The sequence below is a fragment of the Bombina bombina genome, chromosome 4 (genome assembly GCF_027579735.1).
Source record: "Bombina bombina isolate aBomBom1 chromosome 4, aBomBom1.pri, whole genome shotgun sequence".
Lineage (NCBI taxonomy): Eukaryota > Metazoa > Chordata > Amphibia > Anura > Bombinatoridae > Bombina > Bombina bombina.
In genome coordinates, this window is record NC_069502.1 from 410970385 (window position 1) to 410998057 (window position 27673).

Here is a 27673-nt window from a genome sequence, read left to right on the forward strand (position 1 = left end):
TAATGGTTTTGCTTTTGCAACATATTTCAAGAATACGACCAGCCTGCTGCCATTAGCAATGCTCACCATTTCTGTAAAATTGTCTAATTTGAAGAAATTAGAATAGTTGCATATGTGCGATGTTGAACCTGAATCAAATAAAGCAACCAAATAAACAAAAACAACTTCAATAGGAAAGTCTCCGATCATTTTAGCACATGTTTGAACTGCAAAGACCTTGATCAGGGAAAATGTTAATAATGACGTTATCAGTAAATTCAGATGTTTGACAAAAGATTACGTATGAAGATACAGTGTTCCAATAGCACCTCCTTATCTCAGTGTAACAGGCGCTCCATGGGTTATTCTGCAAAACTGGATTATACAGACACTAATACAGCAGAAGAGAAGTCTGTATATACAGAAACATATAGTAATTCTTTTAAAAATATGCTGTCTGGAAATCAAGGACCATTGCTTCAAATTATCATTACTGGCTAAAGTACAAAGTGTTCCTGGCATCAATACAGGTTAGTTTTTATGGCATTTATAGTTTATTTCTTGATTTTCTTTACAACAATTTAGACACAGATTTACACTACTGAACATTATTAAAGGGAAACAAAACTCAAAATTGAAATTCACACAAATGCAAAAAAAAAAAAAATCTATTTAAAATACATTTTTGAGTTTACCTCCATTTAAATAGTCCCATTGTTACCCCCTTAAGTGCCAATGATGGCTGCATTGAAGGGGTTAATGTTTTGCCAGGGTGCTGTTTAGAGTTTAAAAAATATTATTGCACTAAGCTGTTAAAAATGGTAAATATTATAAAGTAGTTATATCTAGTCATAGAGGTACTTTTTAAAAATTGGCTTTATAATTTCTTACCAGAGGTGCACAATCTTTGGCTTCAAAATTAAAATATATCTAAAGCACCCAAATCTCAAGGTGAAAGTACAAAGCTGCACAACAGATTAAGTTAATGTTGTCTATGTGGAAAGTGCTATAGAGGTGTCAAAAGAGCAGACACAGGCTTTGGGGTTGGTTTTATATTGTAGAATTATTCATTGGTTCAGGCATACTTATACTAAAATGTTTTGTTGTGATAAAGCATTCCTTGAATCTGAGAGGTTGACAGGGCTTGGTAATTATTTTAGATAATATAAATTTAGAAAAAAAAAATGCAGAATATAAGGCCAATAGGATGCTTGAATTTAAAGGGAAAGGTATTAGCATCAGAAAAAAGGGAGTTGATTTTGCCACTTTATAGTCCCCTATTAAGCCTTGTTTTAAATAGTGTGCACATTTATGAAGACCCTATCTACAGAAAGATATAAGTAAACTAGATACTGTTCAGCAAGGAACTACTGAAACAAAACTTACAAGGAGAGACTTCAATACCTTTATTGGCTTAATATGTATAGCTTATAGGGGAGGAGGGTAAGAGGTGAAATACATAATACTTCAATTATATATACAGAAAGGGTAGTTGACTCATGGAATAGTCTTTCTATATAGGAGGTAAAAACAAATACTTAAGGAGCTGTTACATTTTTCTTATTTAAAGGGTAATTGAAGAAGCACATTAAACTAAATACTCCACTTCCTGTCCAGTGTCTAAGTATTTTTTGCATTATTCAAGCATTTATGCCTTAGCTTTGTATGTAAGTAAAGGGACAGTTTACTCAAAAATGTTCTTCTCTTTAATTTGTTCTCAATGATCCACTTAACCGGCTGTAGTGTATTAATTTGTTTACAAGTAGCTCCTTTACCCTTATATTGGCATTTGAAATAGTTGATTTAGCCTGTGGTATCCCTACCTATTCTGAAAGTTTGTAGCTGCAGGTCCAAGCTATAGATAAGCTTTGTAAACACAGCTAGCAGAAGAAATTACACTCCCAGTGGGATATAGCAGAGATAAGGTAATAAAATGTTGATTTTCCATTGTTCTCTCCAAGTACTGGTGGTTGTTTTAAGGACAGATACAGGATAAAGAAGCAGGTATATGTACACAATGTGATACAGTAATGAGATCTGATTATACCTACAAGCCCAACCCATTTTATTAGGCTGTGGCTTCAAAACAAAAAATAAGAGCTTTAATATACACAAATAAACCTTAAAAAGCTAATTTTCATACATTTTTTACTCTGCAGTTGGTAAAAAAGCAATTGTAAACACATTAAGGGAAACATTATTTTACAGTATATTGTCCCTATAAGTTTAGCTCTTTTACATGGCTTTAACTGATGCCAACTCTCTATACAGTGCCTTTGGATGATGCCAAAGTAGGTTTTCAGTTTACCTCCCTCCCTTGGGACACATAGAAGTTTTGAATATCATCCCAGGAGTAAAATAACTCATGATGTATTGCCTGATTGGTTGTATCTATTGTGCTCCCAAAGGGCAGATATAACCTTGCTAAAGTGGCAAAAAAAAAAAAATCTGCAAATTGGAACAACCATATTTTTATCAACAAGCAATAACTTTTAAATACAGGTGAGGAAGTGATGCACTAAACTTTATGCAATGCTTCCATCTCGCTTTAAAGCAGGGCTTGAAAAATCCTGGTGAACACTGACCAGGCAGCCACAATACCTACAATGTTACTCCTGGTTTTACTTCTATTTAATATATTAATATGTGTAAATATATATATATATATATATATATATATATATATATATATATATATATATATATATATATATATATTGTACGTGACAGAAAGCACTCACCGGGTCTTTAGCAAGTATAAAGATGATACTTTATTCAAACATAAGTAGGCTGACCATATTGCCGCTTTAAGAAGGAACACATATGAAAAATACATATGCCAGGGTTCTTATACAAAACATTTCTTTAAACAGCCCTGAAAACAGCCCTGACATATGTTTTTTTTATATGTGTCCCTTTTTAAAGCGGCAATATGGTCAGCCTAAACATAAGGTGACGTTTTGGGGAATTTAACCCCGTCCTCAGACCACAAAAAGCAGAAAACAATGTACATACCTTACTCCTTAAGTACCCTCCACCCGAAAATCCACACCACAGAACCGGACGTCGTCCGGCGTACTGACCGCACCACTGCGCAGGCTCAGTCCATCGCAGCTAAAAACAATAAAAAACCCATTAAAGAGACATATTACAATTGATACAGCATATGAAGTGGCAAATAAATAATACCTATAGCTTAATTGCTAAGTATCAACTACTCTATGTATCATATTAAATGCTATACCTATGTCAGAGTGACATTACACTCTTTTATAAACTATGCTATATTATACAGAGGATATGGTACAGGTCAGCGTTAATATCCGTTACATATTACATCTTATGTCCTATAATCTCAATTGCTCCCATCATCTACTAGTACAAACAAATAAACTATACTAATAGTATTAACCTCATGTGTGTAGCAAACCACAGCTAAAGAAAACAATTTATTGCATAATAAACCTATGTAAAGTTCAACAATGTTGCCAATTTTGGCACTCACTACTATACTCACTAGTAACCGTTTGAACTAAATAAAAATGTGCCAGTCCAGGTGAGTGTTCAACCCCCCAGGCATCAGGGTACCTAGGTTGAAAACCCACCTGGACTCGCACTGTAGAAGTATTCTACCTCTATCTCCTCCTCTCACTGGAGGAGGGATGTGATCAATTATCACATATCTTATATCAGCAACCGTATAGCCAGTCAACGCAAAATGACGAGCTACAGGTTGATCAGAACCCTTTCTATCTCTAGCCGTCTGAATTGCAGCACGGTGGTTGGCCATACGGGTGCGGAGATCATCTATGGTTTTACCAACATAGAATAACCCTCATGGACAGTGTAACAAATACACCATGAATGTTGTTGTGCAGGTTAATCTATGTCGGATGGTAAATTTACGGTTAGTACTTGGATGGGTAAAATTTTTTGCATTTAACAGACCATTACACGTAGTGCACCCGGCACATTTATAACAGCCGGGTTTAGCAGTCTACAGCCAAGTTGTAGTCTTGTAGCTTTGAACTAGACCAACCTTAACCAAGATGTCTCTTAGCGATCTAGATCTCCTAAAGCCCACTTGAGGATGCAATGTCACTTTAAATGGCAAATTCTTGTCAGTTTCTAGGATATTCCAATGTTTCTTCACCAACTGTGATAAACCTCTTTTGTCAGAATGTCAGAAGTAAATGCTGTGGTGAAGATCAATCTGTCATCATTGCCCTTTACTGTTGAGGTCTGTAAAGCTGTGTCCTGGTACATTTTTTCAAAAGTTGTAAAATGTTGGTCTGTGTGCTTTCCACGGTATCCCCTTTGGAGGAATCTAGTCTTCATATCTCCCAGCTGTTCCTCGGCTTGGCCCTTTTTACTATTGTTACGTATAACCCTTTTAAATTTGGAAATAGGGAGGGCATTCTTCAGTGAAGAAGGATGGCAACTCGTCGCCTCCAATAGGGAATTCCTGTCCGTTTCCTTCCTGAATAAAATAGTGTGTAACTGTCCTTCTTCCATAGATATCCTTAAATCCAAAAAATCATCCATCCGTGAATGGTGGGTCATATTAAACGGAAGGCAGGGTATAGTTGCATTAAGGTCTTTAAACCAATTCTCCAACTCTGATTCAGTGCCTGTCCACAACAGGAACAAATCATCAATGTATCTTTTAAAATACCTAATATGACGTAAGTGAGACACTGTGGCTTTGGACTATAAATAAAAGAGGGTCTAAAGATGGCTACTCTCTGCTGAAGAATGACAAGCATTAATCGACAATAGACCAAAAAGACCCCGTTATTATAGACCAAGAAACATCAACACAGTGGACTCATCTGGTTACAGTTCAGATTCAGATGTAACCTTAAGCTCAGGTATACCTCACATGACCAACAGTGGTAGAGTATAAACGAGGTAAAAAAACCTGGGTGGCACAGGACACATATCAGGAGAGGGGGTGGTACTTGGAAGACCACAGAGAACAAGACATAGAATGTAACCCCTGATATTGTGATTAATTAGAGTTCCTACCAGTTATCATCTTTAGAATCAAAGATACTAAATAAGGGACTCTACATTATTCCCATGACATTTCACAAACCATTTTATATGTACATTGATGTACAAAAATTTGAAAGGAATTTTCAACTTAAGGAACATTTTGGAAGAGATTCAAGGGACCCTACAATCAGGGAGCAGAACAGGGGAACCCAGTTAAAACCTAAGAGCGCATATGATCCTACAAGCTTGAATCCCAGCATAAAGACCTATATAGGCTGTTAACAGAACAAAAAATGAAATGTGTGCACAAGCTAAACCTGAATGCAGAAACAACTTGTCAAGAAAAGAGAGGTTGGCACTTAAGGCACTAAGCAACAAAAAAGACTTAATCTTTAGGGAAGCTGATAAAGGAGGTGTGTTGGTGATACTGGATTATGTTTACTACCAGCAGGAAATTTTGTCACAGTTGGGTGATGGCACTACCTATAAACTCTTACCTCAGGATCCCACAAAATTATTCAAGTCCCAGATTGATCAGGTCTTGGATCGGGCCTTTCAGGATGGATGGCTGGACAAGCAGGAGGTGAGTTTTATGAAAGTGCAATACCCTCACAGGAGTGAGTGAGATAAGTAGAGCGCTGGAAACAGTGATTCCAGACACCTCACAAAAAAGTCCTTCTAACTTTGATTAAGGTATTATAAAGAGATGGGGCGTGAGGGCGCTAGTGAAAGCTTAAGGAATCTAAAATGTTATTTTGTGACACAATGTATATGTATTTGGTATATATAAAAGAAATATTCCTAAGTGTTTAGTCGGTTAACCTAAATAAAAGGGGAAATAATGACAACATTTTCATTCATAAGTGTTAGTTCCTATTAGATCGAGACAATGGTGCAGTTGTTACTATGTAACATTTAAAGTAAAATTGTGATAGTCTTTCTTAAGTGTCAAATTAGATAAAGTGCGATGTGCAAAAATTTTTGGGAAAAGATAAGTACTCTAATACAGTTATTAGTGTGTAACGATATATTGTTAAAAGGTAGAGTTATACTGATCTCTAAGTAAAATACAAGCGTATTAAATTATTGGTTACCTTTAAATAAATTAATATTGATAAAATTCTAAATAAGGGTGATAAGTATATTTTTAATTCATACAGATTCTTAATTCATACAAGGAAATCAAGGAGAGAAAACTATGATCTCAAATTGTATAATTTATTAGACAAATACTATTTGTTAAAGATATAAGAAAAGGGGACGTCTCGCCAATATAAAATACTGAAATATGATAAAAAAGCTTAAAATTGCATGACAAATAAAAGGTTAGATCTCTAATTACCAGATCTTTGACAACGGTATTTTCCGTTACAGCAAAAAGTCTTAGCAACAGACAAGGCACAAATGTTCAGTTTTGGTCCCAAATCTTAGGATGATTAACACTTGACGGATCTATAAGTGAGCAAAGTTGTTTGTTAGATATTTATAGTATGAGTTACCTTGTCCTTCTGTGCACGGTTCATATACTGTTTCCTTACTCGATGCAACTGGAGACTCAGACCCACCGCATGTTTTCGGCGTCTGACGTCACTATCCGGTCTTTGATCTTCTGGTTCTTAATGACATGGTAGTAGTGTGGCACTTCGGTTTTTAGAAACAAAAGTATCCCAAATCCTCCTGCTCTTAGTGTTTTACACGCAGGGAAGGAATACTTGAAAGGAACGATGATTCTGTTGTTGTAATTGTTGATGAACAAAGAAATAACAACAGTATTCCAATGTATAAAGTATACAACTTTTCAGATAGTCACTGAATGCCACTGAGGGTCACAAGAGTCGACGCGTTTCGCTCTATACAGAGCTTTATCAAGATACTTGTGAATCCTTAGTGTAGATATTTAAAGCTGGTGCCGGAATTTGATTGGTTAGTTTTTCCATTCAATTAAAGGTGGAATTCGGATAACTCATACTATGTAAAGGTGGACTTATTAGAAAACTCATACTTGTATCTTAAATATAAGTGACTCATGTCCTTTGCAGATTAACTTTTGCTCATTGTACCTTTTCACATTTTTGTTGCTAACAATAAAAGAACTATTGAAGTTGATACAATAGATAAACATAATCATTGATAAAATTTATACTTTGGAAAAAACATTTGCTACGTATAAAAACCTATAGTGAATTAATACTTAGAATTTAAAAGTAATCTTGGGGGGAGATGTAAAGAGATCAAATAATAAATCTGGTAGATATTTGTATAGTTTTGGAGTGTTGGATTAACTTTTGCTCATTGTACCTTTTCACATTTTTATTGCTAACAATAAAAAAACTATTGAAGTTGATAGAATAGATGAACATAATAATTAATAAATATTTTACTTTAGAAAAAACATTTGTTACATATAAAAAATATAATGAATTAATGATTCAATTTTTTGTAGTTATCTGGGGGGGATGTAAAGAGATCAGATAATAAATCTAGTAGATATTTGTATAGTTTTGAAGTTTGAAGAATAGATATTACATTAACACTAGTTCATTGTTGAACTTTACATAGGTATATCATGCAATAAATTGTTTTATTTTGCTGTGGTTTGCTACACGCATAAGTTTAATACTATTAGTATAGTTGATTTGTTTGTACTAGTAGATGAAGGGAGCAATTAAGATTATAATATTATAGTACATAAGATGTAATATGTAATGGATATTAACGCTGACCTGTACCATATCCTCTGTATAATATAGCATAGTTTATAATAGAGTGTATTGTCACTCTGATATAGGTATATCATTTAATATGATACATAGAGTAGTTGATACATTGAGGGATATTTATCAAGCCGTCAACCAAACATACGCTGGAATTCCGCAGCGTAATTGTGGCGAGCTTGATTCGACTTAGTTATCAAAGCCTATAGACTGGCAAAAGTTGAAATTTGTGACGTAACATACGATACTCCAGTCTCAATCCGACACAGATCGATGCTTACGTTATTTTAGATGTTCCAAAAACAAATTCGGCACTATCTGACAACTTTTGCAAGTTATCAAATTTCTAACAGTTACGCTCGCCACTATTCCGGCCCAGTGTACCTGGTTTTCAATCCGCCACCCTGGAGGCCACGGATGCCATAGGAATCAATGGGAGTCTGAAAGTAGCGAAAGCTTATGTTCAATGCTGCCAGATATCCCATTGATTTCTATGGTAGAATACAAGTAAAGTTTACACCTAACACCTTAACATAAGCCCCAAGTCTAAACACCCCTAATATGTCGCCCCAACATCGCCTCCACCTAAATAAAATATATTAATCCCTATCCCGCTGCTCCCGGAGCCCACCGCAACTAAATAAATGTATTAACCCTTATCCCGCCACTCCCAGACCCCTTCCGCAACTAAATAAATGTATTAACCCCTATCCCGCAACTCCCGGACCCCGCCGCAACTAAATAAATGTATTAACCCCGGCCTTCCACATCACTATAATAAATTAAAACTTACCTTTAGAATTAAAATAAACTATATTAAACTATTAATTAACCTACCATACCTATTATCCTACAATTAAATTAAACTATATTAAACTATTAATTAATCTACCCTAACTATTATACTAAAATTACATTAAACTATATTAAACTATTAATTAACCTACCCTAACTATTATACTAAAATGACATTCAACTACAAATTAGATTAACTATATTACATATTTAAAAACCTAATCCTACTCAAATTATTTCAATCTACAATTAAAAATGACTAAATTACAAAAAATAAAAACACTAAGTTACAAAAAATAAAAAACACCAACGGCTAGATTACGAGTTGTGCGTTAGGCTTAAAAAACAGCGTTGGCCGGTCCCAACGCTGCTTTTTAATGCCCGCTGGTATTACGAGTCTTGCAGGTACAGGTGTACCGCTCACTTTTTTGGCCAGACTTGGAAATACTGCAAATCCACTTACGTAAATTGCGGATCCTATTTTTTCAATGGGACTTGCATAGCGCCGGTATTACGAGTCTGCCAAAAAGTGAGCGGTACACCCTCTCCTGTCAAGACTGGTACCTAATTTTAAAGTCAGTAGATAAGAGTTTTACACTACAACGCAGTAGCATAAAACTCTTAACTAAAGTGCAAAAAAGTACACTAACACCCATAAACTACCTATTATCCCCTAAACCGAGGCCCCCCACATCGCCGAATCTGCCGAACCGGACATCGCCACCACTATAATAAATATATTAACCCCTAAACCGCTGCACTCCCGCATCGCAAACATTAGTTAAATATTATTAACCCCTAATCTGCCGTCCCTAACATCGACACCACCTACCTACATTTATTAACCCCTAATCTGCCGCCCCTAACGTCGCCGCCACTATATTAACGTTATTAACCTCTAAACCTAAGTCTAACCCTAACACCCCCTAACTTAAATATAATTAAAATAAATATAAATAAAATTACTATAATTAACTAAATTATTCCTATTTAAAACTAAATACTTACCTATAAAATAAACCCTAAGCTAGCTAAAATATAACTAATAGTTACATTGTAGCTAGCTTAGGGTTTATTTTTATTTTACAGGCAAGTTTGTATTTAATTAAACTAGGTACAATAGTTATTAAATAGTTATTAACTATTTAATAACTACCTAGTTAAAATAAATACAAAAGTACCTGTAAAATAAAACCTAACCTAAGTTACAATTACACCTAACACTACACTACAATTAAATTATTTCCCTAAATTAAATACAATTAAATTAAATTATCTAAAGTAATGGATGACATCATTTAAAGGAACCTTCATTCAGTCTTAGCCAACTGGATAAAGACTTCTGCCCGTCTGGAGGATCACTTCGCCCGGCTTGCATGAAGACTTCTCCCGGCTTCGTTGAGGACTTCAGCCCAGTTGGATGAAGACTTCTCCCGGTAAGGTGATCTTCAAGGGGTTAGTGTTAGGTTTTTTTAAGGGGGTATTGGGTGGGTTTTAGAGTAGGGTTGGTTGTGTGGGTGGTGGGTTTTAATGTTGGGGGGGGGTTGTACTTTTATTTTACAGGTAAAAGAGCTGATTACTTTGTGGCAATGCCCAGCAAAAGGCCCTTTTAAGGGCTGTTTGTAATTTAGTGTAGGGTTTTTTTTTTGGGGGGGGGGCTTTTTTATTGTGTTAGGTTATTAGATTAGGTGTAATTAGTTTAAAAATCTAGTAATTTGTTTATTATTTTCTGTAATTTAGTGTTTGTTTGTTTTTTGTAGTTTAGATAATTTAATTTAATTGTATTTAATTGTATTTAATTTAGGGAATTAATTGAATTGTAGTGTAGTGCTAGGTGTAATTGTAACTTAGGTTAGGTTTTATTTTACAGGTACTTTTGTATTTATTTTAGCTAGGTGGTTATTACATAGTTAATAACTATTTAATAACTATTGTACCTAGTTAAAATAAATACAAACTTGCCTTTAAAATAAAAATAAACCCTAAGATAGCTACAATGTAACTATTAGTTATATTGTAGCTAGCTTAGGGTTTATTTTACAGGTAAGTATTTAGTTTTAAATAGGAATAATTTAGTTAATTATAGTAATTTTATTTCGATTTTCTTTTTATTATATTTAAGTTAGTGGGTGTAAGGTTTAGGGTTAGACTTAGGTTTAGGGGTTAATAACTTTAATATAGTGGCGGCGACGTTGAGGGTGGCAGATTAGGGGTTAATAAATATAGGTAGGTGGGGGCGATGTTAGGGCCGACAGATTAGGGGTTAATAATATTTAACTAATGTTTGCGAGGTGGGAGTGCGGCAGTTTAGGGGTTAATATGTTTATTATAGTGGCGGCGACATTGGGGGCAGCAGATTAGGGGTTAATAAATGTAGGTAGGTGGCGATGACATTGGGGGCAAAATTAGGGGTTAATAAATATAATGTAGGTTGCGCGATGTTGGGGACGGCAGATTAGGGGTTAATAAGTGTAAGATTAGGGGTGTTTAGACTCAGGGTTCATGTTAGGGTGTTAGGTGTAGACATAAAATGTATTTCCCCATAGGAATCAATGGGGCTGCATTAAGGAGTTTTACACTTTTTTTTTGCAGGTGTTAGCCTTTTTTTTAGCCGGCTCTCCCCGTTGATTCCTATGGGGAAATCGTGCACGAGCACGTTACACTAACTCACAGCTAACGTAAGCAGCGCTGGTATTTCAGTGCAGTAAGAAGCAAAATTTTGCTCAACGCTCACTTCTTGTCTGGGTTGTAAAAACCAGTAATACCAGCGCTGTCTGTAAGTGAGCAGTGAGCATACACTGCTCGTTAGCACCATACAGCCTCTAACGCAAAACTCGTAATCTAGGTGCAAGTTACTAAAAAAAGAAACCACAATATCAAAAATGAAAAACAACTACACCTAATCTAAGAACCCTATCAAAATAAAAAAGACCCCCCAAAATAAAAAAAACCCTAGCCTACAATAAACTACCAATGGCCCTTAAAAGGGCCTTTTGCTGGGCATTGCCCCAAAGAAATCAACTCTTTCACCTGTAAAAAAAAAAATACTAACACCCCCAACAGTAAAACCCACCACCCACACAACCAACACCCCCAAATAAAAACCCTATCTAAAAAACCTAAGGTCCCCATTGCCCTGAAAATGGCATTTGTATGTGCATTGCCCTTAAAAGGGCATTTGGCTCTTTTACTGCCCAAAGTCCCTAACCTAAAATTAAAACCCACCCAATAAACCTAACACTAACCACCAAAGATCCACTTACAGTTTTCGAAGACCAGATATCCATCCTCATCCAAGCGGCAGAAGTCCTCATTGAAGCCAGCAGAAGTCTTCATCCTAGCGGGCCAAAGTCTTCATCCAAGCAACATCTTCTATCTTCATCCATCCGGCACGGAGCAGCTCCATATTCAAGACATCCGGCGTGGAGCATCCTCGTCTTACAATGGTCAACGAAGAATGAAGTTTCCCTTTAAGGTACGTCATCCAAGATGGTGTCCCTTACATTCCGATTGGCTGATAGAATTCTATCAGCCAATAGGAATTAAAGGGGAAAAAATCCTATTGGCTGTTGCAATCAGCCAATAGGATTGAGCTTTCATCCTATTGGCTGATCCAATCAGCCAATAGGCTTGAGCTTGCATTCTATTGACTATTCCAATCAGCCAATAGAATGCAAGCTCAATCCTATTGACTGATTGGATCAGCCAATAGGATGAAAGCTCAATCCTATTGGCTGATTGCAACAGTCAATAGGATTTTTTCCCCTTTAATTCCTATTGGCTAATAGAATTCTATCAGCCAATCGGAATGTAAGGGACGCTATCTTGGATGACGTACCTTAAAGGTAAACTTCATTCTTCGTTGACCATTGTAAGAAGAGGATGCTCTGCGCCGGATGTCTTGAAGATGGAGCCGCTCCTCATCGGATGGATGAAGATAGAAGATGCCATCTGGATGAAGACTTCTGCCCACTTGGATGAAGACTTCTGCCGGCTTCGCTGAGGACTTCTGCCGCTTGGATGAGGATGGATGTCCGGTCTTCGAAAACTGTAAGTGGATCGTCGGTGGTTAGTGTTAGGTTTTTTTAAGGGTTTATTGGGTGGGTTTTAATTTTAGGTTAGGGACTTTTGGCAGTAAAAGAGCTAAATGCCCTTTTAAGGGCAATGCCCATACAAATGCCCTTTTCAGAGCTTAGGTTTTTTTAGATAGGGTTTTATTTGGGGGTGTTGGTTGTGTGGATGGTGGGTTTTACTGTTGGGGGTGTTAGTATTTTTTTTTTACAGGTAAAAGAGCTGATTTCTTTGGGGCAATTCCCCCGCAAAAGGCCCTTTTAAGGGCCATTGATAGTTTATTGTAGGCTACGTTTTTTTTATTTTTATTTTGGGGGGGTCTTTTTTATTTTGATAGTTCTCTTAGATTAGGTGTAATTGTTTTTTTATTTTTGATACTGTGGTTTGTTTTTTTAGTAACTTAGTGTTTTTTATTTTTGTAACTTAGCAATTTTTAATTAAAGATTTAAATAATTTGAGTAGGGTTGGGTTTTTAAATATGTAATATAGTTAATTTAATTTGTAGTTTAATGTAATTTTAGTATAATAGTTAGGGGAGGTTAATTAATAGTTTAATATAGTTTAATGTAATTTTAGTATAATAGTTAGGGTAGGTTAATTAAAAGTTTAATATAGTTTAATTTAAGTGTAGTATAATAGTTAGGGTAGGTTAATTAATAGTTTAATATAGTTTATTTTAATTCTAAAGGTAAGTTTAAATTTATTATAAGATAGGGATGAGGTAATTTTAATGTAAAGTTAGCGGGTTGTTAGGTTTAGGGGTACTTAATTTAGTTTATGGCGATGTGGAGGGCTGGCGGTTTAAGGGTTAATAGGTTTAGTAAGTGGTAGTGATGTGGGAGGCCAGGGGTTTAGGGGTTAATACATTTATTTAGTGGCGGTGGGGTCCAGGAGCTTTGGGATAGGGGTTAATACATTTATTTAGTTGCGGAGGGGTCCGGGAGTGGCAAGATAGGGGTTAATAGCTTTATTAAAGTTGCGGTGGGCTCTGGGAGCAGCGGGATAGGGGTTAATACATTTATTTAGTTGCGGAGGGGTCCAGGAGCGGCGGGATAGGGGTTAATAGCTTTATTAAAGTTGTGGCAGGCTCCGGGAGTGGCGGGATAGGGGTTAAACATTTTAGTATAGTGGCGGTGTTTAGTGACAGGATATAAATAAAGTTGGGAAAAAGCCGAATAGCAGCAAGATCGATGACTGCTAGTTAACAACAGTCTGCTGCCGATCGCCCCGTACTTGGTGCGCGGCTTTTTGCAGGCTTTTTTTATAAATATGCAGATCGTATTCAGGTCCGCAGCTGTGATGTTAGGCGAGCGTATTGGTCCCGGCAAATGCAGCACAGTTGACGGCTTGATAATTCGGCTTCATTGTGATTAAGCTATAGGTATTATTTATTTGCCACTTCATATGCTGTATCAATTGTAATATGTCTCTTTAATGGGTATGTTATTGTTTTTAGCTGCGCCGCGCCCGGTAGCCATGGCGACGGACTGAGCCTGCGCAGTGGTGCGGTCAGAACCCCGGGCAACTTCCGGTTCTGCGGCGTGGATTTTCGGGTGGAGGGTACTTAAGCAGTAAGGTATGTACACTGTTTTCTCTTTTTTGTGGTCTGAGGACGGGGTTAAAATCCCCAAAACATCACCTTATGTTTGAATAAAGTATCATCTTTATACTTGCTAAAGACCCGGTGAGTGCTTTCTGTCACGTACTCTGCATTATTCTTTTAAGCACCCTGGGCAGTTGTTTGCTAAGAAGCGAGTGCAGAGCCCTGGTGAGGAGTTTATATATATATATATATATATATATATATATATATACTGTATATATATAAATATATATATATATATATATATATATATATAAACGGCTCATGCAAAGTATTGTCTCGCTTTAAAGATTTATATTCTCGACATTATGTTTTTCATTATATATCTGATGTGGGCATGATTACTCCTTGGAGAGAGTGTTTATTTGGGTATGTTATCACTATGTTTATTGCACATTATGTTCACTGCACATTTATGAAGATATCTGTCACTTAATTTTATTGGTTACTGAAGGGGTGTGATCGTTATTCGGACGGGATTGGCTGATCTTGAGGGGAGTGTTGTTTGGGGGCCTATTTAAAGTCTGATTTTGCACATTGTAAATTTGTCAGAGGAAGGGACTGTTGCTGTCCCGAAACGTCACAAAATTTAAACTTGTTTGCCACAGTTGCTGATGGATCAGTGAGTGCTTCTTTCTTGAATTTTCTACAATTATCTTTAAAGCACCATGGCAGCTGCTAATGTTGGTGAGGGTGCACACACACCAATTGCTGTATATATATATATATATATATATATATATATATATATATATATATATATATATATATATATATATATATATATATAGAGAGAGAGAGAGAGAGAGAGAGAGAGAGAGAGAGAGAGAGAGAGTGTGTAGCAAATATATATGCAACTTTATTTCCAAATTAGTTTCACATTAATAAAAAGTCGACGTTTTGACCCATCTGTGGGCCTTCTTCAAGACAATTATCAGTATTTTAGTGCAATCAGCACTCCCTGTAACGGCGTTCAATGCCAGACTCCCCTTGAGAATATTGAAGTCTTGAAGAAGGCCCACAGATGGGTCAAAACATCGAATTTTTATTAATGTGAAACTAATTTGGAAATAAAGTTGCATATGTATTTGCTGTATAACAAGTCCTGTGAGTGCCCTCCAACATCAATACTACTCTACACATTAACTTGAGGATAGCACCCAGGCAGTGGCTACACCGGTGTGGACGGAGTGCTGGGCCACCGGCTATATTATATATATATATATATATATATATATATATATATCTCATTTCAAAAGAAAATCGTGGCTGACTTCTTAAACACTGATGGCTTTGGAATTTGTAAAAAAAAGTTCAAAATCTCTCATTTAAGATGTGTAATGTACTCATGATAAATTGATTTAAATATTTATTTATCTTTTTAAAGGAAGATGAAGAGACATTGCATGACCTTGCTACTGGTTTTCCTCAGTGCATCTAAATCTGCCCCCCCATGTAAAAATGCTTATGAGTGTCCGAAGGATCACCAAGATGTCTACACAGATCAAACTGTAAAAGAGGTTCCCAAGTCTACAAAACCGAAAATTACTGAGATATTCTTTGTTCAAACTAATATATCTACTATTAGAAAAGATGCCTTCAAATACATGCCTAACCTAGAAAAAATATTCTTTATTAATAACATTATTGAATCGGTTGAAGTTGGCGCCTTTGATAATCTGAACAAACTTGAAGAACTGGAAATATCTGGAAATAACAAATTGGAAAAGTTATTTTCTGGAACCTTCAATAATCTTAAGAGCCTGAAAAAATTGCTTCTTAAAATTAATTATATTAGCTTTTTGGAGGAAGGGATTTTTGATCATCTGGAAAATTTAGAAGAACTGTATTTAAATGTCAATCAGCTCCCATCCTTTCCTCCTGCTCTGTTTGACTCACTTGGTAACCTCAGCACTTTACATCTTGCTAAAAATAAAATAACTTCTATATCAAAAGAAGCTTTCAGCAAACTGTCCAAGCTGAATAGACTTCGCCTCTATGAAAATGAACTAACTGATCTTCCAGAAGGTTTATTGGACAATAATCCAGCCCTTACTGAATTCAATGCTGCAAATAACAAAATAAAATCATTGCCTAAAGACTTTTTGGCTAAATCAGTAAATCTAGAGAAGTTATATTTGGATGCAAATCTAATTGAAGAATTGCCCAACAACATTTTTCATGGTCTTGATAAAATTAAACAGTTGAAACTAAACTCAAATAAGCTCAGACGTCTTCCAGACAAACTCACTGATAACATGCCTCTTCTCACTGAGCTTGATTTTCATAAGAATGAATTAACAACCATTCCACAAAGGATTTTTAAGAACTTTAAATCCTTAACAAAACTGATAATTTCATCAAACAAAATAGATACCCTTAACAAGGAAATATTTTCTGGTCTTGATAAACTAACTGAACTAAACTTAGATACAAATTCATTGGCATCTTTAGATGTTGATGTATTCTCATTGCTGCCAAAGCTAAAGACAGTTAGACTTTCTAGAAATCAGTTCACAAATCTGCCTGCTGCATTCGTTGACAAACTGGCAAAGGTTAGTAGTGTATATTTAAAGGATAATCCATGGGTATGTGATTGTCACTTAGAACAACTTTATCAATGGATAAAACAAAATAAGGCAAAAGTGAAAGATGCTGATAAGCTATTGTGTAGCGCTCCTATTCATCTTAAAGGTAAAGGGATAATTGTTTTAGCAAAGGGTGAATTCATTTGTTTAACAAGCCCATTAATTACAACATTTTCTACAACCTTGCCGCCATTTGTTAGTTCTACAGGGATCAACACACCACATGCTACTGCTTCTGCTTTACAAAGTACAACAAATAAACTATCCACAGCAATAGTACTTACAACTACCAAACACACAACATTTTCACCAACTACAACTACTGAAGCTACAACTCTAAAAGTTACAACTGTAATGCCTAGAACAGAAATAACAACCATGACTCCTACTACAAAAAAAATGTTAACAACAACTGAATTAACAACTCTTCTCCAAACCACAAAAGTCACAACCCAGTCTACTACAACTATTTTTTCCACAACACAAAGTACAACTACGGACCCTACAACTAATTTATTTACAACAACTGTCAAGACCACAACAAAACAAGAACCAACAACAACAACGGAAGTAACAACACTTCCTCAAACCACAGAGGTCACAATGCAACAAACCACAACTATCACACCTACATCACAAAGCACAACTATAGACCCTACTACTACATTAGAGGTGAAAACTGTAAGATCCACAACAGAACAAGAGACAACAACAACTGAAGTAACAACAGTTTTCCAAACCACAAAAGTTACAACTCAACCAACAACTATCTTGTCTACAACACAAATCACAACTATAGACCCTACTACTACATTAGAGCTAACAACTGTAAGAACCACAACAGAACAAGAGACAACAACAACTGAAGTAACAACAGTTTTCCAAACCACAAAAGTTACAACTCAACCAACAACTATCTTGTCTACAACACAAATCACAACTATAGACCCTACTACTACATTAGAGCTGACAACTGTAAGAACCACAACAGAACAAAAGACAACAGCAACTGAAGTAACAACATCGGTCCAAACCACAAAACTCACAACTCTAATGCCTACAACACAAAGCACAACAATAAATCCAACTACTAAACTAGAGGTGACAACTGAAAGGACCACCATAGAACAAGGGACAGCAACTGAATTTACAACAATTCTCCAAACAACAACTCAACCAACCACAACAAAAAGCACAACTGTGGAATCTACAACTACTCCAACATTGACTACTACAACACTATCTCAGATGTCTACTACAACCAAAACCACATCTTTGGAAGACACTACATTGGAAAGTGTTCTCCTCACAACATTGAAAACATCTCCATTTGCCACAACAATGCTTCTGCCACCAGAAATCAACATAAGTACTTCAAGTCCTGCCCAAACAGGAACACTATCACTGTGGCCCACATATTCATTCCTAACCAGTGGGACAACCATACACTACACCAAAAAAATTAACTCAACATTCTCACCATTACACCAATCTCAGATGAAAGCCTGGCAGCATATTCTTCTTGGAACCAATTTCCAATACTGCAAATCTTTATTTGTCTCCTATATGTGTTTACTATGTATAGAAATCTGCTCAACGACAATACTGCTAAGATTTACATATACTTTACACAAAGCTACACGTGAAGTGAAGATGCCAGTCCATCCTGTGAGGCTAGTGTATATCTATACAAAAAAAGATAAAACATAGACAGACATATTTCTCTATAGAATGCCTCATTTTGAATATAAAATATGATTATGCATTGGAGATCCTCCAAAGAATGCCTTGCTACCCTGGCACCATTGTGGTTAATAGTTTTCTTTAGGTAGCTATGTGTAATATACAAATATGAATATGATTGCCCATGGAAACAATAAGGTTAAAGGGAAATGAAACACCTTTTGAATTTGTCATAAAGGGCAGATTACTAGTGGAGTGCAACCTTTAGCACAGGGTGCGTTATCCTCAGTGCTAACTTGTGAAAAGAATAGCGCACAATTTGATATTACAAGAACAGAATCTTAACGCTGCTGACATTTTCTTATATCATTTGAATGGGTAGAGTAGGGTGTACTATAAAAGTTCACATTTTAATGGTGAGTTAAGAATTGAGTTTCAGCACAACATAAAATAGCACTGAAAAATGTAGCACTTTTGAAGACCTGAAGCAACATGCTTGAAAATATGCATACCCCCCCCCCATGTAAAATATATTCAAATCAAGTGCTCGACTAATATTTATGTATATGTATATATACACATCTGCGTGTGGGTGTATGTATCTATCCATGTGTGTGTCTTTTAACATATGTATGTATGTATGTATGTACAGTGGGGAAAAAAAGTATTTAGTCAGCCACCAATTGTTCAAGTTCTCCCACTTAAGAAGATGAGAGAGGCCTGTAATTTTCATCATAGGTATACCTCAACTATGAGAGACAAAATGTGGAAACAAATCCAGACAATCACATTGTCTGATTTGGAAAGAATTTATTTGCAAATTATGGTGGAAAATAAGTATTTGGTCACCTACAAACAAGCAAGATTTCTGGCTCTCACAGACCTGTATCTTCTTCTTTAAGAGGCTCCTCTGTCCTCCACTCATTACCTGTATTAATGGCACCTGTTTGAACTTGTTATCAGTATAAAAGACACCTGTCCACAACCTCAAACAGTCACACTCCAAACTCCACTATGGTGAAGACCAAAGAGCTGTCGAAGGACACCAGAAACAAAATTGTAGACCTGCACCAGGCTGGGAAGACTGAATCTGCAATAGGCAAGCAGCTTGGTGTGAAGAAATCAACTGTGGGAGCAATAATTAGAAAATGGAAGACATACAAGACCACTGATAATCTCCCTAGATCTGGGGCTCCACGTAAGATCTCACCCCATGGGGTAAAAATGATCACAAGAACGGTGAGCAAACATCCCAGAACCACACGGGGGATCTAGTGAATGACCTGCAGAGAACTGGGACCAACGTAACAAAGGTTACCATCAGTAACACACTACACCGCCAGGGAATCAGATCCTGCAGTGCCAGACGTGTCCCCCTGCTTAAGCCAGTACATGTCTGGGCCCGTCTGAAGTATGCTAGAGAGCATTTGGATGATCCAGAAGTGGATTGGGAGAATGTCATATGGTCAAATGAAACCAAAGTAGAACTGTTTGGTAGAAACACAACTCATCGTGTTTGGAGGAGAGAGAACACCATACCTACTGTGATGCATGGGGGTGGCAACATCATGCTTTGGGGCTGTTTCTCTGCAAAGGGAACAGGACGACTGATCCGTGTACATGAAAGAATGAATAGGGCCATGTATCGTGAGATTTTGAGTGCAAACCTCCTTCCATCAGCAAGGGCATTGAAGATAAAACATGGCTGGCTCTTTCAGCATGACAATGATGCCAAACACACCGCCTGGGCAACGAAGGAGTGGCTTTGTAAGAAGCATTTCAAGGTCCTGGACTGGCCTAGCCAGTCTCCAGATCTCAACCCCATAGAAAACCTTTGGAGGGAGTTGAAAGTCCATGTTGCCTAGCGACAGCCCCAAAACATCACTGCTCTAGAGGAGATCTACATGCAGGAATGGGCCAACATACCAGCAACAGTGTGTGACAACCTTGTGAAGACTTATAGAAAACGTTTGACCTCTGTCATTGCCAACAAAGGATATATAACAAAGTATTGAGATGAACTTTTGATATTGACCAAATACTTATTTTCCACCATAATTTGCAAATAAATTCTTTCCAAATCAGACAATGCGATTGTCTGGATTTGTTTCCACATTTTGTCTCTCATAGTTGAGGTATACCTATGATGAAAATTACAGGCCTCTCTCATCTTCTTAAGTGGGAGAACTTGCAGAATTGGTGGCTGACTAAATACTTTTTTTCCCCACTGTATATGTATGTGTGTATGTATGTATGTATATGTATGTATATGTGTGTATGTATGTATATGTATGTGTGTATGTATGTATGTATGTATGTATGTATGTATATGTGTGTATGTATGTATATGTGTGTATGTATGTATGTATATGTGTGTATGTATGTATATGTGTGTATGTATGTATATGTATGTGTGTATGTATGCATGTATATGTGTGTATGTATGTATATGTGTGTATGTATGTATATGTATGTGTGTGTATGTATATATGTGTATGTATGTATATGTGTGTATGTATGTATGTATGTATGTGTGTATGTATGTATGTATGTGCACTGTGATTTAAGGGGACAGTTTACTTGAAAATTGTTATTGTTTAAATAGATAGATAATCACTTTATTACCCATTCCCCAGTTTTGAATAACCAACACTGCAATATAAATATACTTTTTACTTCTATGATTACCTGGTATCTAACCCTCTGCAGACTGCTTCTTATCCTGTCCATTATCTCAGTGCTTTTTATGATCTTGCATATTAGCCAATTTTTGCTGGTTCCTGCATAATTATTATCACTAGCGCTGTCTGTCTGTGTGCAAGATTGTAAACAGTTAATAAAAAGCACTGAGATAAGAGGTGGCCAGCAGGGGCTTAGAAACAGGCAATCTTAGAGGTTACAAAATATTTTAATATAACAATGCAAAGCTGGGGAATGAGTAGTAAAGGTATTATCTATCTTTTTAAACAATAAAAAGTAGACTGTTTCTTTAAATGTATATTTCAATACAAAATCACAGTTTTAATGCAACATCAGCTTAGTTCCCCTTCAGCTTAGTGCACCTTGTGCTTAGCACTTGAGTAATAGTCAACATGATTATATCATTGCATCCCCATAGAAGTCTATAATAAGGGAATGGTTTAGGGCACCCGGGCTATCTAACATGCAGATGTGAACGCTAAATAGACTTTTGCTTGCGCACAAGGGAAATTAGCACCCAATAGTGCTAATATATTTGGACTTCACTTGTAATCTGGGCCTGTTTAATTGTGTGTAGTAAAAAGGCTTTACAACATAACTTGTTGGGGCATATTTATCAAGCTCCGTATGGAGCTTGAAGCCCCTTGTTTCTGGCGAGCCTTCAGGCCTTCAGGCTCTCCAGAAACACAACTTATGAAGCAGCAGTCTAAAGATCGCTGCTCCATAACCTGTCCGGCTGCTCTGAGGCGGCGGACAGACATCGCCGGAAATCAACCCGAACGAATACGATCAGGTTGATTGACACCCCGATTGGCCGCAAATCTGCAGGGGGCGGTGTTGCACCGACAGTTCACCAGAACTGCTGGTGCAATGATAAATGCCTTTAACTTAAATTCAATAGAGAATTGAACATAAGGATACTATAATAGCACTCATAAGACTCTGTGAATATTTTATGTAGGAGAACTTAGTAGGTCACATAGGTTAAAAAATATTAACCTTTATTAGAACATATTTTAAAAAAATGGGTATAGTTAAAACTAAAATGTTAGCAGAAATTAATGTCAGTTCAATATCTGACGAGTAATGGGTTGGTGCTGGTAGTTAAATAAGTGCAAGCTCAAAATTAGATAAACTCAATATTTCCTAGTGTGGTAGCAAAATAATGGTAGTTACCAATCTAAAGATAACAATCATATATCACCTAATATCAGTGATGTGCAGTCACTAGAGGCAGGTGAGGCAGTGCTTCACCTCTCATATGGGCAAAAATATATTTTTTTTTATTGGCTTTAACCCCTTAATGACCGGACCATTTTTCAATTTTCTTACCCTTAATGACAATGGCTATTTTTACATTTCTGCAGTGTTTGCGTTTAGCTGTAATTTTCCTCTTACTCGTTTACTGTACCCACACATATTATATACCGTTTTTCTCGTCATTAAATGGACTTTCTAAAGATACCATTATTTTCATCATATCTTATAATTTACTAAAATAAAAATGATAAAATATGAGGAAAAAATGGAAAAAAACACACTTTTTCTAACTTTGACCCCCAAAATCTGTTACACATCTACAATCACCAAAAAACACCCATGCTAAATAGTTTATAAATTTTGTCCTGAGTTTAGAAATACCCAATGTTTACATGTTCTTTGCTTTTTTTTTGCAATTTATGGGGCAATAAATACAAGTAGCACTTTGCTATTTCCAAACCACTTTTTTTCAAAATTAGCGCTAGTTACTTTGGAACCCTGATATCTGTCAGGAATATCTGAATATCCCTTGACATGTATATATTTTGTTTTAGAAGACATCCCAAAGTATTGATCTAGGCCCATTTTGGTATATTTCATGCCACCATTTCACCGCCAAATGCGATAAAAAAAAAAAAAAAAGTTCACTTTTTCACAAATTTTGTCACAAACTTAGTAGGTTTCCCACTGAAATTATTTACAAACAGCTTCTGCAATTATGGCACAAATGGTTGTAAATGCTTCTCTGGGATCCCCTTTTTCAGAAATAACAGACTTATATGGCTTTGTGGTTGCTTTTTGGTAATTAGAAGGCCGCTAAATGCCGCTGCGCACCACACATGTTTTATGCCCAGGAGTGAAGGGGTTAATTAGGGAGCTTGTAGGGAGCTTGTAGGGTTAATTTTAGCTTTAGTGTAGTGTAGTAGACAACCCCAAGTATTGATCTAGGCCCATTTTGGTATATTTTATGCCACCATTTCACCGCCAAATGCGAGCAAATAAAAAAAAAAACTTTACATTTTTCACAATTTTAGGTTTCTCACTGAAATTATTTACAAACAGCTTGTGCAATTATGGCAGAAATTGTTGTAAAAGTTTCTCTGGGATCCCCTTTGTTCAGAAATAGCAGATTTATATGGCTTTGGCGTTGCTTTTTGGTAATTAGAAGGCCGCTAAATGCTGCTGCGCACAACACGTGAATTATGCCCAGCAGTGAAGGGGTTAAATTAGGTAGCTTTTAGGGAGCTTGCAGGGTTAATTTTAGAGATCAGCCTCCCACCTGACACATCCCACCCCCTGATCCCTCCCAAATAGCTCTCTTCCCTCCCCCACCCCACAATTGTTACCGCCATCTTAAGTACTGGCAGAAAGTCTGCCAGTACTAAATAAAAGAGTTTTTTTTTTTTTTAAATAAAAATTATAAAATATTTTAGTTGTGATGGACCCCTGCCTTAGCACCAACCTCCCTGATCCCCCCCTCCAGCTCTCTAACCCTCTCCCCTACCTAATTACCGCCATCTTGGGTACTGGCAGCTGTCTGCCAGTACCCAGTTTGGCCCCACAAACCAAACTTATTTTAATTGTATTTATAACTGTTATTTGTGTTTATTTATTTCTGTAGTGTAGCAGCCCCCCCACAATACCCCCACCCCCTCCCCCTCACAGATCCTTTTAAATATAAAAAAAATAAAATAACTTTTTTTCCCCTTATTTTTTCATTGGTGTCAGTGTGGCTAATGTGCGCATGTGCACGTGCACGTGCACGCGCGTCCACATGCACACGCACACCCGTGCACGCGTGCATCGTGCACGCGCGCATCGTGCACGCGCGCGCACACGCTCCCTCCTCCCACCGGTCAGAGGCACCATCGGCACCATCACTACCGGTGCAGAGAGGGCCACAGAGTGGCTCTCTCTGCATCAGAGTCTTGTAAAGGGGTATTGCAGGATGCCTCCATATCGAGGCATCACTGCAATACCCTCAGAGCTGCTGGAAGTGATTGTGATCACTTCCAGCACTCTGTTAGACAACTGACGTACCAGGTACGTCCATTGTCATTAACTGCTTGTTAATGCATGACGTACCTGGTACGTCAGTTGTCATTAAGGGGTTAAAAAAAAAATTGTAATTTTTTTTTCCCAGCATTTTTTTCTCTCACAGCTATATGTTGTGCAATGAAGAGGCACAAGCAGGTCTGCCCACCATTACACAACATGCTGCGCCATCTACTGGATGCAAGTGGTTAAGATCATTGCATGGCCCATTAACTGCTTATTTGAGGCAGTCCTATTTGGGCTGAACCAATCCAGCGAGAGGCATTAGTAAGTGGAACATAGGGTTGGGGCTGGATGTTAAATCATATAAAACAAAACAAAAACGGAAAAAAACAACTTTCATCTATTTTGTTGCTGTCCTGTGAAGCTGCCAGCTTTGCTAAAGTGAAAAAGAGAGTTCTGTTCTTCCCCTCTAAGTGCAGTGGAATGTGCCACTGTCACTTCCTGAATCCTTCCAGAGCAGGAGAGAGGCACAGAGAGCAGTGTTTCACCCACATCTTATTAAAGTAAGATTTTACTGATAGGGATTCTGTTAGTGAAAATGATAATTTAATGAATGTGGTTTAGTGTTTGTTTACTCTTTTACAGCAGGGTCATTTTTGTATTTTGTTTACTCAAACTTTACACCCACTAACTTAGCAGCTTGCCTCTGTACTTCACACTAAATTATAGACTCATTTTCTGAGCTCTCTGTAGCTCTGCTGTTTTATTACTTTAAAATGCAGTGGTCCCCCCCCCCCCTTGTGTGTGTGTGTGTGTGTGTCTCTATTTATCCATCTCTCTCCTTATGTGTTGTTCTCCCCATGGTCTCTTTCTCTCTCTCTTCCTCCCCCTCTGACTCTCTCATCCCTTATGTAATGAAGGAATCTATAAGCATAATTTGCAGCATTAAAGTAAAAAGTATATTTTAAACATATTTTAATGGGCATGGATTTCTAGATCTCATAATCAGAGCAAGCATTGTGTTATCTGGCAAGAGTTTCTGTTACAATCCTTTAAACTAAAATCAGAAGTTTACTAAGTTGACCAGTTTTCCAAGACACCATTTAAAGGGACATGAAACCCATATGAAACCCATATGCAAATTTAAATAACTTTCCAATTTACATCTAATATCTAATTTTCTTCATTATTTTGATGTCCTTTCTTGGAAATCATATCTAAATATGCTCAGTAGCTGCTGATTGGTGGCTGCACATAGATACCTCATGTGATTGGCTCACCCATGTGCATTGCTATTTCTTCAACAAAGGATATCTAAAGAATGAAGGCATATCCTGCCACTGCCTCACCAGCCTCTGACGTCACTGCACGTCACTGCCTAATATATAGTATCAGTTCCTTGACTTAAATTATAATATCAATATTGACACGAATTGTTCTTTTGTGAAAATTGTTGAACAACATATTAAAATATTGTGTTATCTGATAGGTATATTTGCAAATAACAACTAATCACTAGTGTAATGTCAGGCTATAATATGGCTTATGAATCCAAAATTTGTTGGCATATATTGTGTATTTTCAGCATGATTGGTGCATACTTAGTTAATTTGCATAGTTTGCCTCTTATCTCTGAATCTTTGAATATATATTTAGATATGTTGCTTATTATGTTAAAAAAAAAGCTTTATTGTTGGTAAAAAAGAATCTTTTAAAGGGATAAATACTCATATGCTAAATTACTTTAAAGTGATGCATTATAACTGTAAAAAGCTGTCAAGAAAATATCACATGAATATCTCTATGTAAAAAGGGAAATTTCTTTAGCCCACCAGGGTAAGTGCTCTGTGAACAGATATACTTGAGCTGCTGTCCAGCAGCAAGTTAGAAAAAAAAGTAGACTGCAGAGGTCATGCATTGCTTTGCTGTGATCTCATGAGACTTTACTGAAATCTTGTGAGATTTCATAGTAAACGTCCTTAAAATGAATCGGAAAATAACATGACTATGGGGCCGATTTATCAGCGGTCTGTCCGACATGATCCTCTCAACGGATCATGTCCGACAGACATTGATGAATGCTGACAGCATACGCTGTTGACATTTATCATTGCACAATCAGTTCTTGTGAACTGCTTGTGCAATGCCGCCCCCTGCAGATTCGTGGCCAATCAGCCACTAGCAGGGAGTGTTAATCAGCTTGATCTTATGAGTTCAGGCGGATTGATGTCCACAGCCTCAGAGCCGGCAGACCAGATAAGGAGCAGCTATCTTAAGACCGCTGCTTCATAACTGCTGGTTCTGGCGATCCTGAAGGATCACGTGGAAACAGGGGCATCAGGGACCATATGGCCCTTGATAAATCAGCCCTGATGCCTGCACATGCCAGATGCAGGCTCCTTGCAAGTCCTGGGACTAGCATCTTGATTGGCTGCTTAAGGTCTCTTTACAGTGGGGTGTGAAAACTTAGAATTTTTTTTGAGGTAAAATATCTTCCTTTTTTACAGAGAAATGTTCAGGTGAAATGTTCTAGTCAGCTTTTACAGCTATGCTGTATCACTTTCATATGCTTCTGCATTTGGGTATCATGTCCCTTTAAGATTATAGCAATTGCATGCAGCATCTACAAAGATGTTTTGTTTTTGTAGTTATATTTTATCCATAAATCAAAGAGCTGTCTGAAATAGAATATCCACAATTGCTAATAGTTTCTTTGGTAACAAGTTATGACCCATAATTTATTAATTGTCATAGGTCTCAACATTTAAGGGGCACTAAGGGATTATTATTTGTTGAAATATGAGCATTCATGAAATGTATTTTGTGACTTTGTGGAGATGAGACCCAAAACTTTTATTTCATGATTCAGACAGAGGACTCTAGTTATTAAGGTCTGGCGGACCTGATCCAACACTGCTGAGTAATACGCTCGCCGTATTCAGAATTGCACCAGCAGCTCACAAGAGCTGCTGGTGCAACGCTGCCCCCTGCAGACTCGCGGCCAATCAGCCGCCAGCAGGGAGGTGTCAATCAACCCGATCGTACTCGAGGCGGACAGGGTTATGGAGCAGCGGTCTTTGTGACCGCTGCTTCATAACTACTGTTTCTGGCGAGCTTGCAGGCTCGCCAGAAACACGGGGCATCAAGCTCCTATCGGAGCTTGATACATATGCCCCAGAGCATGCAATGTTAAGCAACTTTCTAATTTGCTTCTATTGTTAAATTTGCTTCATTATTTTGGTATCCTTTGTTGAAGGAGCAACAATGCACTACTAGGAGCTAGC

General features: G+C 37.1%; 1 protein-coding gene across 2 annotated transcripts; it reads left to right on the plus strand.

The window, feature by feature from the left end:
- The first annotated feature begins 346 nt into the window (after positions 1-346).
- LOC128656355 (platelet glycoprotein Ib alpha chain-like) lies at positions 347-19669 on the plus strand. Of its 2 annotated transcripts, XM_053710212.1 has the most exons (3): positions 347-509; positions 14014-14133; positions 15548-19669. In XM_053710212.1, the coding sequence occupies exon 3, from the start codon at positions 15552-15554 to the stop codon at positions 18456-18458; it is 2907 nt and encodes a 968-aa protein (XP_053566187.1). In that variant the 5' UTR covers positions 347-509; positions 14014-14133; positions 15548-15551; the 3' UTR covers positions 18459-19669. The 2 variants fall into 2 exon arrangements, with proteins under 2 accessions (XP_053566187.1, XP_053566188.1); XM_053710213.1 differs by lacking the exon at positions 14014-14133.
- Positions 19670-27673: the final 8004 nt, after the last annotated feature.